Genomic DNA, 17552 nt, shown 5'->3' on the forward strand with positions numbered 1-17552 from the left:
CGCGAGCATATTAATAGTGGAAATGTTTTGTTGGGCGGCGTCTATTAAACCGCCATCGCGGATTGGTCGTTAGGATCGACGATGGAGGGAACACAACTCGATCGATAATATCCATTTTTTTATGTTTTCAGATGCAATAACAATGTTTAGCATTTTAATTGGCTCTGGCGAGCGTGATTAAAATTTATGAGATCGTTAAGAATGCCTACGATCGGACTAACGAGAACCGTTTTTAATCTAGGCTTTGGGTTTTACAACGTTTGAACAAAGATACTTCCCTTGGATTTCTTCTGTACTGCATGAAACGCTTAGATGACGTTCGAATTCGATTCCAAGCTCCTCATCTCTGAAGTTCGAGGTTCAGAGATTTGGTAGAAGGTTCTCTGTAGATACGAAATAAAATATTAGTATCATGTATTTTTTCATCTCTTTGAGTATACAAATAATAGTTTCTTCTAGTCTTGTATAGATAGTATGGCAGAAATCTGAATATGCATTTAAAAGCTTATCGGTATAATAAAACATTATAGCCCCTTGTCATTTTTAAATAATTTGGGAATGAAAGGGTTCAGAGATGTAGATGTTCGGTTGATGAACCAACCTGTACACATTATTTATCCGTGTTTCGCAAACACAAAATACCGTTCCCCGATAAATAATACCATTGAAGTGGGACGACGGGTCATCGATCAACGCATCCCATTCGAAATTCATCGCAAATGACCCGCGGGGTTTTTCAAACAAACCGATATTCCCGCCGCGCGACGAAACGGACTAGAGAAAAAGGGTGTGGAGAGGACAGCATTTCGTCCGGAGTGACATCAATAATTCATAAGCACCGACGGGCCCGGTGTTATTCTCTGTGCACGTTATCGAATTTCATTGCTGGATCGAGGCACGACCACGTGTGATCCGATCTTCCGTCCCGATCCACTCTCCGTCTTACCGTGGTCGTACCGTCGAAGGTCACGGTGAAGTTTGTAACTTTATATTCACGCAGAAGGATTGTCGGCGGTTTTCCTGAATCAATCATTTGCTTAATACATACGCTTTAATTAGCCGTGTACAAGACATTTACGCAACAAGTATCGCGGAAAGCGACCGGGATGCTGCAAGTCCGGTGTTACTACACGAAAAATTAAAAGAAACAAAAAGCCTCGCGGAGGATCGATGGAGGTGCCCAAATGGTTGCCTCCCACGGGGGTAATGGACTTTCATGATTGCTCATTAACGATGCAGATACACAGCAACGAGAGTGATGCAAATAGAAAGAATCCACGTCCGAAGTTTAACTTGATTTACAACCAGTAAAGTCCCGTATCGACGTTCACACACCTTTTATTAGTAACTAACAATACTGCTGAGTCTTTTAAACGTATTGCTTTATCATCGTCACGTAACGGTTCACAATCACGCTTCCACGAAACCTGATGATCCCAGATTTCTTCTATTCGTGTGTGGAGCGTTGAACTTGAGGACGATGAGTCTGCAGAAAAGTGAGAAATATTAATACTTTCAGTGAATGTAAAAACGCTATATTGGTATAATGTACGATTTCGATGCAAGAAATGATACAACGAAAGGTCGAACTTGACGAAACGTTAGACTGTTGAATTTAAAGTAATAATATTGGTAGCAAACTGGCAAATTACCTTTCGCCGCATGCGGGTAATTGTTTTGACGTTGTTAATTCACATAATTATAGACATTACACAATGGTGCTGTAATTCTGCACCTCGGATCATGTTGTTCCCAGCGATTTATGGCTTGGTTAATACGTCGAAAGCAATTAGACACCGACGTCCGACACTCGGGCATGGTAAATTGAATACAAATTGCAGTATACTTGCGACAAACATCTGAAAAGAGTTTCCCGACTAGGTGTCTTGTCATTAGTTCGTTATAATTGGAAATCTTTATGGAGTTAGTGTCTATAACGGTTTCATGGAAGTTTCCATATCGGTGCAATGGGAATTACTTTTTTTTCCGTCGACAATCGAAACGAAATTAACTCTGGAGTTTTGTCTAGTGTAAAGATTAGGGGAAACACAAGGTCTACAGAAAATTAGTTTGAGAACAACGTAATTAGAATCTATATATTTTACTGATTATAGTTAACTAATAATAGTAAAATAGAAAAAATAGTAAACTTCGTAGAGTCTTTCACTTTTGACCCTGTATGACCTTGGGCACTGTTATGTCATGTATACCTAAACATCGCTTAACGGGCCTTTCACGTTATTTTGGAGGAACTCTGGGTTTGCTGTTGTAACGTCCACGAACCCTCTTCAGAATCGAATATATTAACAGTTTTTTTCTTCACAGAAAGAAATAGTTAAGCTTGCGCCATCTTTTTTGTCAGATGTACATCCAAAAAGGTATACATAATCACATTGTGTACGATACTCGTTGCGTTATTAACGTTATTCTTTTTTTTCGTTGAATGGAATCTATAAAAAACGATGTTGGAAAAAGTTAGTTGTTTGCTGAAACGGAAATAATAACATAGTTGCCAGACACCACAATTGTTCGTAATTTTAATTACCGTGATTATGTCTGACCATCATTGTCACACAGGAAATTACTAATAAACTGGGCAATCGGGGTTACATATAATTTAATCAAAGCATTCTATAATGATGATTTATCAGACACTTCCACGACGATGCAGGCCTACATGCATTGATGATCAAAAGGATGTACGAATTAAATAATTACTTTATAAATGTTCATTAAGTATAGTAGGTAGTAATGAATAGGTTTCAAATTACAAGACTTCGTTCATATTTATAAATATTTCGTAAGATCTTTCTGAAAGGATTCGACCCTACTTTTCAATTTAATAATATTTTTTTAAAATAATGCCTCCAACAAATACAGTATATATATGTTATTTAACGATGCAATTAAGGTTATCTCGCACTTGTTTCCAATATTTTTAATCGGAAGAAGATCAGAGGTCAATTTTTCTGCCTTGTTAATTTTTCTATACATATTATTGCCTATTATGATGACAGCGTGTATGTATACCGTGACTTAAATGATTAAACATTTGAATGTATATTTAAATTTGAGTACTAATTATTGAAGTGAGTAATTAAGCAACTATTATATTTACTAACCCTTTAGCGAATGTATACCAGCATTTTCTCTCGGTAACTGTTGCATTTGACTTATGCCCGTAACGTTAACATTCTCTTATTTAAGACTAAGATTTCAAGCCTAATTAATAATAAAGTATGCCCTAATACATGTTAATTTGAAGAAATGATTTTTAAAGTTAACGGATTCGTAAACGCAGGCAGTGCTGCCGTCAACGTCAAGGTATAGAACTATACGATGCGTTACAAGCATGTACAACGATGGACACAATCACACATAGAAGCGCAGCTAACCTGTGGTACGGAATATTAAATTAAGTAGTTGTGTGTAGCATGAGAGTACTACTGCCAAATTGCCTTACAAAACATGGGAGATAAAGGTAATAATTCATTCTAAAAGTATGTAATCACAATCTACCTTTCTGTAATCATTCAATCATAATCGAAATTCATTGTTTCATTATACTTTTTTCATACGAACCTACATCGTCGGGGTTCGATGTTTAAAAATTAATAAAACAGCCAAACGAACCAGAAATGCATCGCCTAAGATTCGGATAACATTCGTATGCCCTGGAAAATCCCTTGAAACCGGTCTGTCATGACATATTAGGTTAGGATACACTCGTAATTGGGTCATTTGAAAGCGCGCCACTTCGAACGTAGCAGGTATCGGGCGACTTTGCATTCTTCATCGCAGATTTCAATTTTTTTAAGTTTTCCCGCGTTTGCTTTGGATACATCAGAATCGATGCTTATCGATGCATTCAATATTCTATCTTATAAATATCTAATCGGAGCTTGAGACTTTTAAACGCTTGTCAAAATTGACAGACACGCGCTCAGTGGAAAGTGACTCATAATGCACGCTGTACTGCTGTTTTCCATCGGTCCCATCTGTGATCCACTATTTCTATCAAATTAATATCTATATTTATGAAATGTACGAAGTCAATAACCTATTTTACCTTGCCCTGTTAATCGGCTGATTTTTCGCGCATAAGCACCCATATAGATTAACCTTCGGTAGTCAAATAGAACAGGAGTGATACGATAGGTGAATGCAATCATTTTGACTCATGCAGACTTTATCGTTATACATAATTGTGAAGAAACATTCTACATATAATCTTATAGATAAATATGTTTATACATGTATATAATTTGTTTGTTTTCTTCGTATTATTATCCATTATGTAAACCGTGATATAACGTTTAACCTTTTCCGCCCATACAAATACGCTTATAAAAACCGTATATAGATATATTTCTTTTAGCTTCCAGCATATCCAATTCGTGCTAATAATATTAGATGTTTAGGTCTTCAATTATCTACGTTTAGTTACTGGAAACAAGTAACGTGTTTTTCTGGCCTTGCTAAAGTGATAGCGGCGACATTAAAATGCAAAACCACAATACACATAAGATAAAAACAGACATAATATAAAAATATTGTATAGCGGCAAAATAGAATTTTATCCTCTCTGTTTTTTTTGTAACTGTTTGACGTGGGAAACAGTTGAGTTATTTTGTTATGGTAAGGATTTCGAATTATCAAAAACACTTCCCATAATTTTTAGTTGGAGATGATTAAGCGTAAATCGTGTTCATGAACCCTCAATCAAGACGCGTCTCCAATATGCACAAAAACGAGGAAGACACGTGTCATTGTCACTCGGAAATATCATTAAAGGGTTAGTTTTCCCGCGGTAGTACAAATTTTCTGAAATTTAATTTAACCGTTTCCGTTATAATTCGAAATAGTAAAAATTGTCCTTATTTTATTTACGAAAAAATCTGTATTTACATGACACCGTAGTAAAAACTACAGACAAATACAATTAAATAATGGGTATTTTAAAATACATGATATGTATCACGGTAGAGTTAAATTTATTATTGTACGTAACGTTCGACTAACGAGTGGCTTAACGTTCTGTGTATTGATTTAATTTCAAATATTAAAAACTAAATTAACAGCAGCACTTTAACAAAAAGGCTATTCTTGTTTATGGGTTTATGTGATTTATACGATGTTCGCCATGTATACAAATTCGTGGTTAACTAAAAATTCCGTATAGAGCATCATGTGCACTTCAGCGGCGGAAGCGGCTTCGGAAAAGACAACAATATTATGATACAACCGCAACGACATGGACAAATTGATGTTCATCTCGGATTTTTGCAACTTCATCACAGGTAACACATTTTAAAATAAACTTCTCTATCTCTCTCTCTCGTTTTATTTTATTCATTCAATTTGCTAATGTCGTTCATGCTTTTCACATGATTTCTGTATAGGTATCTTGTGGAATTCTCAATCCCTTGGAATCTATGTGTACATAGTGAAGGGAAGATATTAGCACCAGCTGTAATCACTGGACCCAACAATCCAAATTGTCACATTGTCGATTTAGGACAAGAAAAAGATGGCCTAAAGTAGAACATATTCTTCAATACCAATTTTACTAGATTAGAAATAAACTATAAATTTTATTGAACATTCGAATGTACAAGAAATTCTTAACAGCTTCAACTGTAATATCAGGATACAGGGAAAAGAAGAATTTCATGGATCTTCTTCTGTGACAGGTTGAAGGTAGAGTTCCTAGCACATACAGAGAAGATTGTGAAGGAAGACGTCCAGATAGCGTGCTGCAAAGCAGGAGTCCCATTAAAGATCCAGCTGAATGCGCGAGTCTTGGCTAAAGATAAGGGCACTCCTTTGCTGAGGAACGGCATACGCAGCATCGGTGTGGAGAAAACGGAGGAAGATGAGGTCTCCGAGTAGATCTCGTTGATATCATATTGCTCTTCACGTATCTAAAAATTGAGTGTTTCTTTTCGCAGGTGCTGGGTGCGAAACTAAAAACATACTTGAGCATGCATAGACAATAGATACGTCGAACGGAAACCGGGTGTCCAGTTTCACGAGGAAAATCTCGCGCCTGATCGGCAAAGAAGCATTCCACAGGGGACAACGTGATCAAGCCACAGAAGCGATCCCTATTTCGAACGTTAAGCGGTGCAATTCTTCTTAGTTGCAATGACAGTAGTATCGCGGGACAGAAAAAAATCACGTGTACGTGCGCATAACATTAAAATGTAGGATACGCCAGTGACGAACCTAGCACAATCTGTTGTTGTACCGTAACACTGCACGATATAACTTTCGAAATATGCAATGTTCAGCAAATGAGCTTCACCCTAGCTTGTTACATTGGTCCAATTACGTAGGCCCGCGTGACAATCGACAAGATTACTTTCTCCTGACGCGTGGACGTCACAGTCTGTTATAGGGACGACCTTAAACGTAGGAAATTAAAGTGTTCCTTTTGATCGGCCTTTTTCGAGATTCACATCGAGATATGTAATTATAAATAACTGCTAAGTACCGCATTTACCTAATTGTTAACTTCTTCAACGAGACGTATCATGCAATGCCTATAAAGTTTACTACACCCTTTTAATATTTACTCTCGATCTATCTGTAATAAGCGCGATTGTATTTTATTATCGTTTTACATCGAGCGTAGGCTTTACAAATCACCAATCAAAATTAAAAAAAAAAACGACACTACGAACGACAACGCTGTTTTCTACTTCCTTGCTATGCTAAGAACGAATGATTAAAAACGAACGAATTCAACAGGAAACAAAACGTTTTACGCTTTTATTAAACGATCATCTTGCCTTCTACCCTATCGCATTTCTATTCAAATAAAAACGTTTCAAGAACTTGAAAATACATTAAACACTCCAATGTTTAGATTACAAGTATACATGTATTTAGAAATATCGTTTTAAGTATTTCTTTTTCGCTCAAAAATATGCAAGACGATTTCATACTTCAGTCCCCAGCGTAAAACGAGAGACACCAGCGTGGAGTTGTTAAGAAACGAATATCTACAATGCTCCTTCTAATAAAATATAAATTCACTGTCAGCATCGAAAACTTGACTCTTTCATAGGAATACCGGTCGGTCCGTCAACGAATTCGCAGATATTAAAGCCTAGCCTGGCCAAAGGGTGGCAGTTACTTTTCGGGTTGCCCCATTTTCCCCTGAACGTCATCCAGCCGGGCAGCACGCTGTTGTCTTCTTTCAGGAGCAATTCCATCTTTTTCCATGTGGGCCAAGCGGCTCCGAAACCGCTCTCGTCGTACAGACGGGGTAACCGTACGAACTTGTGCTTTCCCGGCGCTGTCCAGAGACCGTGCGAGCCACGCGCGCTGAACAGTATCGGATGAGAACCACCGGCGGTGAATACTCGTTCCGGGAATATAGGTTTCTGAAATATGCCCTTTCGTGTCTCTTGACTCTCGTAGACGAAGGTGCCGCTTCGCAGATCGTATCTGTAGAACGCTCCAGCGTCGTGGGCCGATACGTACATCGCTGATGGGTAATTGGCATCCTGAATTTCAAACGGAAATCGATATAACAAGATATTATAAAAAAAGTAGAAGGAATGTGACGTGAACTCATTTGTGGTTCATATGTACTATACAAAGAGAGGATATCATTGGACGACTACCGTAACGTCGGTAAGTTTTAGCGACTTAACCATAGGATGCATAACGTGGGTATTTTACACCCATTTTAATATTTATTCTTCTTCTTCAAATTCATGCATCGTAAGGTTGGAAAAGAATGTTACGTACTCCACATGGACGCATATACGAGTGGAAATAACAGTATCGATAAGAGGAAGGCGTCGAAGACACTTTCTAATATGAATTAACGAGTCCATCGTTTGCTCGGCCATGGATGTGAGGTTCGTGTGTACCTTGAAATAAAGGCTCATGTGTTCCCAATCACCCACGTGATTCCCGTACTCCTTGAGGATTCCGAGGCACATTCCGCCTACAGTGGGAATCGGCCAGCTACCGAAAAATCCGAGATCCAGAACACAGACTGCCTTTCCCTCGCTGAACGGATAGAACATCCAATAGGTCACGTGAAAGTGTTGCTTCCGGGACCTGTTCCCTTTCTTCGTCTTTTTCTCGAAATCCCCCGTTTTCTGCGAACCAGACCAAACGTACATCGAATCAGTTCGATTGAACAGTCACGTTTTCATACTGTACATATAGACGTTCATTGAGGTATATACCTACCTCGCCAGTAGACATCGAGTCAGTCTTCCAAGCTTTCCCCGGAAGATCGTTCGTGAGAATCATCGAGGTCCCAAAATCATCTTGGATCACGTTTCTCGAATGTACGGCCGAGTCTGCGCCCCCATTTCTTCGCAATCTCTTCTCGTCGCGTATGATGTTCGAGCCCACAGAGTCCGTGGATGTCTCTAGCTGGATGCAATTTTTGATCAGCGCGTAAACTGGTACCGAGCCCGCTGGTTTCCGACCGTACAGGAACGACGATCGGTTCCTCAGCAACACCTCTGTCGAGTATACGATTTTCTAGCAAGTTTTCTGGTAATTTGTGATCGTTCGAACCGTGGCTCGTCTTTCGTGCATTTACCTACGTCGAGTCTGGTGCGAAGATAATCGTCGTCGGACTGCATGTGGTCGAGGAACTCAGGTACCCCAAGGGGCAGGAACAGTTCGCCAGGCGCAAGCCACACCAGGGGCGCCCAGTCTCGTACTAATTCTTTCACTGTAATTAGAAAGAACGGAATTGCTGAGTAGAGGTACTTAACTTTAAAAGAACAGACGTAAATCTTTAGCGTTAACTTGATTCTCATCAACCGGTACCAAACCAGAAACACGATCAATAGATCCAAGGAACCATAATATTTGAACCGTGCATGCCACTTAATTTTTACCGACTGTCATACACCAAGCGAAAGCTTTCGAATTCTTACGAGACGACGAAGTTAGTCGAACAAATGATCCTCCCATTACTCGGCCAGTGTACTAACTATGTATATTCAATCGCGCGAGTTAATAGAAGTGAAACGTGTCGGAATGAACACGATATCGCGCGTGCGAATGATAAGCCAACGATACCAGGCAACATTTTTGCTGACAATAATGTAATATGTTTATTAGAAAGCCTGTGCCAACACGCTACTTGTATGTGGTACGTAGATTTAGGTGGAAAAAACGAAAAGCCTGCGGGGGGAATTCTGCTTTCATTGCGTCTCGAGTGGGCAGGATTATCAAGCGGGCCGTCACGATATCTGTGGTCCCGTGAGCACCCACGTGCAGATCCAGCACGAACCTACTTCGAACTGTTACATCGGGCTTGCAACACGTAGTTGACACGTTAACCCTTTTAGTGTGACGTATACGTCACATCTAGAAAATCATATTCCCAGGGGTTTCGTCATGAAAATACAAATGAGATACACGTTTTTGGACCATTTTTAAAATAACTACTAGTGAGAAGTAATTCTTTTCCCCGGAAGAGGTTGGGCGTTGGAGGATTAAACATAAATTTTAAAAACGGTAAAAAAATAAGATATATATATGTATATTAGTCTCCTAACTTTGATGATAATTATCAACGGACTTACAATTGGTAAACCTTACGAGACTATAGGGACCGATTTGGGTCTGACGGTCAACAAACTGTACCATGACTGTAGGGTCACTTTCCCCAGTGTTATGTAAAGTAGATCCCTTCTAAATACAGTTTCTAGACCGTGTTTGTACATAGAGCTTCGGTTCATGACCCCACTGGATCTTACCACCTCCCCTATCGATCATAGCTATCCCGATTGGCCTGAATAGATCATTATAAACGAAGGAATAACGACACAAACGCCAGGAAAAAGGGACAGTTCGCTTTGGTATCGCTCCCAGTGAAAAGCTTTCACTGTTGTGTGTCCACGTGTGCGCCGATTCATTGACGTCTGATATACGTATACTTATTATGTACGACCGATATGGCAGCCGCCATATTCACCGTTGCGGCACGTTGCCCATTGTGCTTCCATAATTAAAGATCAGATGGCCGTAAAGGGTAACGGGGTTTCTCAAAGCGACGCCGCATTGTTGACCAGTTAATTACTTCGTTGCTTACGCTACACCCGGGACTCTGGGTATAATTAACGACGACACGTTTGCTCGAGGCGTGAAGAAACGGGTATCGCTCGAGGATCAGATTTGTTTTCTCAAGATAAAACGACCTGGCGGAAGATCCGGTGTTGCGGTATCCTGGAATTAGTTACGTAAATTTAGAGACAGAAATTTTTAATATCTTCCGCGTAGAAAGGTTTAACAGCAAAAGTCTAGCTCATTAAACGGATTATTACAAATATTAATCTTTCGTATACGACATGTCGAAACTCTGAACCCAAACATGATAGGGTGAACGTGCCAACAAATGAATACTCAAGAGATTTGGTAACTATTAAAGTTGAATTTAAAATGATAATAATATTAATAAATATTCAGATTGTGCAGATAAAATATAAAAAATACAGATTTCAATGAATGAACATTAGCCAGTAAATGAATATTTCTAACCAAGGGCGCGAACTTTGTCTGAATGAACTCGTAACTGTGCATCCTCGAATCACCGTGTACGAAAAACATTGTCATTGTAGGATATACAGTAAATCCTTTATGAGTTTTCACTGACAAGGAAAGGTCCCCAGATGTAACGCTGACTTTTTTAAAGAGGTTTAGTCTTTTTTTCTTTACTGTATACTTTTCTGCAATAAGAACAATCGAATGGCCGCTAGTCAACCGAGCAGGAATTCATTTAATTATCGCCCGCGCATGTGTATGACACGAGCGAAATCGAAGATTAATGGAAACTCGTTTCGGGCCCGCTTGACAATCGTGAAACCGGTCCAAGAAATGGGACGTACGGATTTTCAGCCTCGCAGCGATCGACAGGCCGCCGAGTTTTGTTCCTTTGAAATATACATATAGATCGTACGATTTCAACGGGACCCCGTGGCGTTGTTTGTTCTCTCGTTTAAGACGCTCGTGTTAACTCGTTCGGCGATAATGGGTGGCTTGGACCGCCGAACGAAGCAATTTCACCGTTAATCCAACGGCTGCCCTCGGTTTCGAGAGGCCGGTTACCATGGCGATCGTGTCCCGATTCGAGACGCTTTGGTGCCAGTAGGTATCACAAACCTGTCCCAGTGTAACACAGTTGGACGATAATTCGCGAAACAACCACACGGTGTCATTCGTGGTAAAATTACTGTTACCATTCTAATTATGTACTTGAACTTACCGTGTAAACGATAGAAACGTCAAGATTTATTTATTTCTTTCTTTCAGAGGAAGTCCTATTTAATATCGCTTTTATAGACACTTCGACTAACGCAGTACTGTTAGCGTATCCGAATTGCCGATAGGAATGATACGTTAATTAATAGATCCTGAGAAAAATTAAAATCTCTCACAGCCTTCTACTTGTATCCGTTACACCTCTTTATATCGTATTAAATAGAAGCTTGCAAGGATAATTACATACTATACGTCGTTAGAAATAATCCCTCTGATTGATATTTTCCAATCTTAATGACGCTTACTTTCATTTCTTTGGTTTCAATTTGTTCGGTAGTTCGCGACTGGATTTACAACGTTTGAATTGCGGACACAGATTTCAGTACGGAAAAGATGTACAACAAATCAGGAACATTGCTAAAAAAAAATTAAAAATTCCAACAGTTCGATTGTATCAACCAGTCTTCGAAGGAATACATACTTTAAATAAGCGATATAACAATGTATTCCATCAATACGAACACAAACAAGTGTTCCGTTTAAAAAATTGTGGACATGTATTAAGCCAACGTTAGTAGTAACGAAAACAACGGTTATTTAGATTCGATTTCGATCTCTTACCTCGCTTTTCCTCGCTCGTTTCCGACGAATCCGCGATCATACGAACGATACACAGAATCAACAGCAAACACTGCATCGTATTCAACGCGTACGCGCATTTTGACGATCGTGCATCAGAAAGTCCGTGGAACTCGACAAAATTGTTCACGGCCCGGTCATCGTTGACGCGCCATTTCCCGCCACTTTTGCATCCCTGAACCGCCCGTTGATCACCGGAGAACGCCGAGAGTCTTCGAGGTTAACGATCGACGACGCGCCGATATCGTCCTGCTACCAGCCAGAGTGTTTCTCGGGTAACTGACCGGTTCTCTACGTTCAGCCGCCTGCCGTTCACTGGACAAACATTACCGTAGCTTGTAGCCATCGTGTGTATGCTATGTTAAGAGGACGTCGAGGGAACACGCTAACGTAACAATTTAACCCTAAAACGACCGCGAGGAGGGGGGCTTAGAGTTCAACGATTAGAAAGTATTAATAATATACTAGTTGTTCGTCGTAGTCTTCTACGTGACGGCTCGATCCTGTGTCTTTCTAAATAGGGTTGACCCTTCGAGTGAAAAGTTCAAACGTGACAGGTCCGTTCTTCCTCCAGCAGCAACAAGTGTGTGGTGCGTGCGTCAATGGTTCAAGCAGTTTGTTACTGGCAACTGCTGGCAGCTACCAGTTTTACATGACGCACAGTTAGTATCAATGTAATGTCCAAATATTATTAATTTTGTCGCTTGATTAGCCCCTCAATTGTTATTAATCTTGATAGCCACGGGGACATCGTGTTAGTAAGAATTAACTAGAAAACATCGTAAACAACATGTTGAATTATCGCACTGAACACAGCAATACACTTACGTGTAATTAGAAGAAGTCTCTCGGGGGCAATTTCAGAATGGTCGGGTTTAAAATGTCAACTTGCACGTGATTTCATTTCAATATTCGACATCATTTTCCGTATCTGATGATAACACGTTGGCTACTTATGACAGTTATGACTAATGAAAAGGAAAGCAAGTTGCATTATCGTCACGAAGAATACACTCGTGAAGAGTGTGTTAGCGTCAACGTGTTTTAAGTAGAGTCGAAGGCGGATGGCTCGTCGCTCATTGACCATTGGAGAATTTGATAGGGTCTAGAATGCGTGCTTTCTTGAAAGAGGGTGTATATATGTATACATGTGTGTATGTATGTATATACAGTAATATGGGACTAACAGCCTGGCGTCGCGCAATGGCGGGAGACCACGTTGGGTCCTTCGGCTATCAGTGACATAAGGGTTGTTTATGTGAAACAGATATGTGAAAGTTTAAAGATGGCAAGCAGTCCGACACTGTGTTATCTTTAGAATAAGGGGATTGAAAGACATTGTTCCTGAAGGATCGGACACGAAGTGGGAAGGCTGCGATGCTTTTTGGTATATAAGAGGACTGTTCTCACTTAGCCCGGAACCTCGAGGGAGTGTAGTTGTTTTAAAAATCAAAGACCTCGGACTAATACTTCTAACAAGTGTCTTGCATTTATGTGCATAGTGTTATGTGTAATAATTATCTGTGCTTTAACTTCGTTGATATTTCAGACGTTTCCAATTCTTCTCCTTTTTGTTTCAAATGAAGCACGGGTTCATGAGCGGTTCCCGGTACATAAAATTACTGTTATACTAAATACTAAAGTTACTGCCTCTTGGCTTCCTCATCCGTAATTCTTATATTGTCAACTGTGTGTATCGTGTTATATGCTGCATCTACGAAAATTATGAAAATATTAACGTTCGTATCATCAAAGATTCAGGAATTATAATAGTAATCAGCAATTTTTTTTTTAAATATTCATTATTGTTAAATAATTTGCATTATACTTTTATATTGCTTAAAGAAATACCATTAAGTGCGTTCACGTGTTTTATTGTTTTCTTTTGTATATAAATACAAACGTTTAATTCACATTTTTTTTGGTAATGCATATCTCAAGCTGGAGAGCAAGGTGGTAACAATTCATTTCTTTCAAATATCACACTTTCCAATTGATGCTTAAAAACTAAGTGAAACATTTCCATATAAATTCATTACCATACGTTTTTATTTTAGTTTAACACGATAATCCTATGAACTGCAAAGGACGATCTAAAATTTGAATAACAATAAGCAAAGTACTATGCTAAACCTTCTTACAATTTACTTTATACAAGATGATCATGATTTAAGAACCCTTTTATTAAGATTGGGGAGATTTTAAAGTTATTTTAAATAGTGATACTATCAAAATTACTCTTTGAATATGCGTACATGACACACAATATGTAACTTATATAAGTTTTAATTTTCAGGAACACATAATTTTTATAGAACTCGTTCCTATAAGGACCTAGTTGCATATTTTGGGATAACAGGATAATGAGGAAATAATTTACAAGTAAATGGAAATGAATTAAAAGGCACATTATAAAGTAAGATATAACATTTTTTGAACGCGTAAATCAATGTGGAAGAAGTTTTTCATTTCACCTAAGCCACTCGAAAGTATAATCAAATAATAGTGGATTGCTGCATTAAGTCCTTAGGTATAGCTAAAAATTTATTAAATCAAAGGTACTAGAATAGTAAATCTATCCAGTAATAATTTAAAAAAAAAAATCAGATTTGAAGTAACTAAAATGCCATGGATAGTTAGTCAACTAAGATGACTTAAGATAAAAATGGAATTGTGGTGAGTTACAGCCATAGGATAGTCTAACCTGAACACAAGAATTTATGCTGAATCCTTTTTAGAACATGATCTAACTAAATAATTTTAGAAGTAATGTTATTAATGATATTAATATATTTGAATGAAATATAATGTGGAATTATGTAAAAGTAACACCCAGATCACATAAAGCATATTTTACAGATTTTATAACATAACACTCACTCTTATATTATTTTTGATATGATTTCGTAAAAAGGATAATATCAAAAATTATTGTGTATGAAATACATACATTCATAATGTTTCCACAGGGTTATATATGTTATATTTTCATTTATGAAATATGTTTATAACAAAAGGTATTTAATTAACACATGAAATAATCTTATATTGTTTCATGAACATAATCCTGTACAACCTACTTAGTCATTTAGTTAATCCATAAATTCATATATATTAAATCAGTTGCCTCTTTTTTAGGATATACTTCGATATTACTATTATTCAGTACATATTATTAATTTCAATATTATAAAAAGATTCAATATTAATTTATTACATGAAACAGAATTTCCCAACTATAAAATAGTTTATTATTTATTGTACTTTTCATAGTTAGAAAAGAATATACAGTTAATTATGAAATTGTAGTATCAGGCATAACATGTATAACCCTGTAACATGTATTCTTGAAAAGATAAGGTGTACAACTTCATAGAAATATAGTTATTCTACAATAACTCCATCACTGAGTCCAAGAAATCACAAAACTCGCCTACTCAAGAGTTTCTGCAGAAAGTTGCCTTCGTTAGATTTTTGTCAGTCAACAATTTCTTTATCTTCTAAGTTAAGTATTTTGTAGTAGCAAACAATTTATTATGTAATCAACCTGAATTTACAACAATGAAAACTAAGAACTCAACTATCAAATAAATTCTGATTCTAATACATAATTTTTAATCCTAATACAGTACAAAAGCATTATACTCAAACCATGTTTTCAGTGGAATTTCACAGTTTATTATAATAATTGTCTGCAGTTTGGACACGATTTCTGTAAAATATTTGAAACTATGAAACAATATTAAAATTAACTTAAAAGTATGTTATATCAAATTAAGTTTCTAAATAGACAATGCAATAAACATAAAGACCTTTGCAGAATGATATGATTCCATTTGTACAAATTACCTTATCTTTTTGGCCGTTCCATCCATAAAGACAGTCCTCATGAAAAACATGATTGCAAGGCGTTGTCTTCAAATTACGCCCTGGCATTACTGGTTCTAAGCATATAGAACAATTCCCGTCAGATCTTCCTCTACTAGACCTACACAGCCTTCTACTTGGCCAACTGTTGAGTACAGATGTATTTCTTACACAATTGAAAAGAAAGCTTGGATCAATTCTATTCTTTCAAATTAAAAATAATATTCGATTTTTTGATATGTTGTTTATAAAACACATACCCATCTCTATATTCGTCCTTATCGTCATAGGTATCATTTCTTGGACTTCTGCTTCTACCATTGTTATAAGAATGTTGCGGTTGCGGTTGTTCTTCACTGCTTCCAAAGAAATAATACAAAGCAGATGCTATGGCGCAACCGACCAGTAATATCGCAAAGGTCGCGTTTGTCATTTTTATAGCATAGAATATTTGAGAAGAAATTCAACAAAGTCGAATACTGGTCAAATACCTCATTCATCCGACTACGAAACTAATTCATTGAAATAACAGTTGAACAGATGACGATCAACGCAGAAAATATACAAGGGAATTTACAAAAATTCCCGTGGCACAAAACAAATAAAAACGTAAAACTACGACTTAGTAATAACAAAATTCTCTTCTACAAACATCTGCATAAAGTAGACAAAATACTGTATATGCACTGGATGCACTGTTTATTCACATTAAGGAATTACGGGGATAGAGTACTTCAAAACAATAATAGTGCCTGATAGTGCCTGGTTCGTTACTTTCGGTTACTTTGTCGACTTCTTATTGGTACATTTTATTCCTGACAGGAACGTACTTGCTGAACATAAAACCCGACACTAGATATCAGAATAAATGCAAGGACCTTTAACATCTTGTTGAGAGGTCATTCTGAATAAAAAATGACTCATATGTACATAGATTCTTTTCTCAATACTGATGTAATTCCAACAATTTCAAGTTAACATTAATCATTAGTTTACAGTTTAAAATTGTATTATGGCTACTCAGGTCCCTAAATTTGAACCTTTTGATCATTACTTAAAGCAAATAGTTCGCAGTGCTGAAATAAACATTTGTCAACAATTATATGGCAGAATTACATGTGCATCATGTAATATTTCATGTTGTTCTGTGTACGTCTCTGCGAAAATCGCGTATATTCTTTCCATGAAGTCTACCCTTAAAATTGCTTAACATGAAGGAACAGTTTACGATAGTTAACTACTAACGTAACAGGCTAGCCAACGTAAATTCCACAATTTACACCTAAACGAACGATCTGCGTCCAAAATACAAAAACAATTTCTTTCCTTTTAACATGAAAACTTTATAACGTTGCATTCAAATTCTGTTAATAATGTCTGTATTATTTTTCGATTAAAATTTCAGTCAACTTCTCATGTTTCGTGGTAAGGAATGACAAAGTCGAAAGGTAATCGAACTAGAAATCATTTTTAAATAGGTAACCATTTTTATTAGCCTCACTTATTTTTATATTTTTGAGCGTCTGATTTTTTTATATTATCATCTTAGGCTTAGTTATTTTTATATCTTATATAAATATAGGGATTTAACGATAGTACTATTGCAAGTGTGTACAATTTATTTTTATACCAATCTATATAAGCACTTGTTTACTACTTAGAAATCTTCATTCAATACGTCAGGGTGATCTAATTTAAACGACCGTTATTTTAGAATGAGCCAGCTTTATTCGTAATGCGTAGATTGTTTATTTTTCAACAGTTATAAATACATAATTCGCTATATACAAATTTACTAT

At 37.3% G+C, this 17552-nt stretch overlaps 3 protein-coding genes across 3 annotated transcripts; 1 reads left to right on the top strand and 2 right to left on the bottom strand.

Moving 5' to 3' along the window:
• The first annotated feature begins 3343 nt into the window (after nt 1-3343).
• LOC107190575 (UPF0687 protein C20orf27 homolog) lies at nt 3344-6161 on the top strand. The gene is made up of 5 exons (XM_015579399.1): nt 3344-3481; nt 5183-5300; nt 5403-5540; nt 5694-5880; nt 5952-6161. Exons 1-5 carry the CDS (start codon nt 3469-3471, stop codon nt 5997-5999), a joined length of 504 nt encoding a protein of 167 aa, XP_015434885.1. The 5' UTR covers nt 3344-3468; the 3' UTR covers nt 6000-6161.
• Nucleotides 6162-7043: 882 nt separating this feature from the next.
• LOC107190591 lies at nt 7044-11944 on the bottom strand. Its single transcript, XM_015579417.1, has 5 exons — nt 11869-11944; nt 8576-8710; nt 8215-8495; nt 7887-8120; nt 7044-7514 (listed from the first exon to the last, which is right to left on the bottom strand). Exons 1-5 carry the CDS (start codon nt 11942-11944, stop codon nt 7044-7046), a joined length of 1197 nt encoding a protein of 398 aa, XP_015434903.1.
• Nucleotides 11945-15520: 3576 nt separating this feature from the next.
• On the bottom strand, nt 15521-16292 carry LOC107190593 (E3 ubiquitin-protein ligase RING1-like). Its single transcript, XM_015579419.1, has 3 exons — nt 16014-16292; nt 15736-15898; nt 15521-15598 (listed from the first exon to the last, which is right to left on the bottom strand). Exons 1-3 carry the CDS (start codon nt 16184-16186, stop codon nt 15566-15568), a joined length of 369 nt encoding a protein of 122 aa, XP_015434905.1. The 5' UTR covers nt 16187-16292; the 3' UTR covers nt 15521-15565.
• Between the last annotated feature and the right edge of the window lie 1260 nt (nt 16293-17552).

The sequence above is a fragment of the Dufourea novaeangliae genome, unplaced genomic scaffold (genome assembly GCF_001272555.1).
Source record: "Dufourea novaeangliae isolate 0120121106 unplaced genomic scaffold, ASM127255v1 scaffold187, whole genome shotgun sequence".
Classification (NCBI taxonomy): Eukaryota; Metazoa; Arthropoda; class Insecta; order Hymenoptera; family Halictidae; genus Dufourea; species Dufourea novaeangliae.

Coding starts and splice junctions, on each gene's coding strand:
- LOC107190575 (XM_015579399.1), top strand. Junction 5,301..5,402: donor TTTTTGCAACTTCATCACAG/GTAACACATTTT, acceptor ATTTCTGTATAG/GTATCTTGTGGAATTCTCAA. Junction 5,541..5,693: donor CAAGAAAAAGATGGCCTAAA/GTAGAACATATT, acceptor CTTCTGTGACAG/GTTGAAGGTAGAGTTCCTAG.
- LOC107190591 (XM_015579417.1), bottom strand. CDS start 11,944: ATGCAGTGTTTGCTGTTGATTCTGTGTATCGTTCGTATGATCGCGGAT. Junction 8,496..8,575: donor TCGCACCAGACTCGACGTAG/GTAAATGCACGA, acceptor TATACTCGACAG/AGGTGTTGCTGAGGAACCGA. Junction 8,121..8,214: donor ACTCGATGTCTACTGGCGAG/GTAGGTATATAC, acceptor TCTGGTTCGCAG/AAAACGGGGGATTTCGAGAA.
- LOC107190593 (XM_015579419.1), bottom strand. CDS start 16,186: ATGACAAACGCGACCTTTGCGATATTACTGGTCGGTTGCGCCATAGCA. Junction 15,899..16,013: donor AAGGACGAATATAGAGATGG/GTATGTGTTTTA, acceptor TGTACTCAACAG/TTGGCCAAGTAGAAGGCTGT. Junction 15,599..15,735: donor GGAACGGCCAAAAAGATAAG/GTAATTTGTACA, acceptor AATATTTTACAG/AAATCGTGTCCAAACTGCAG.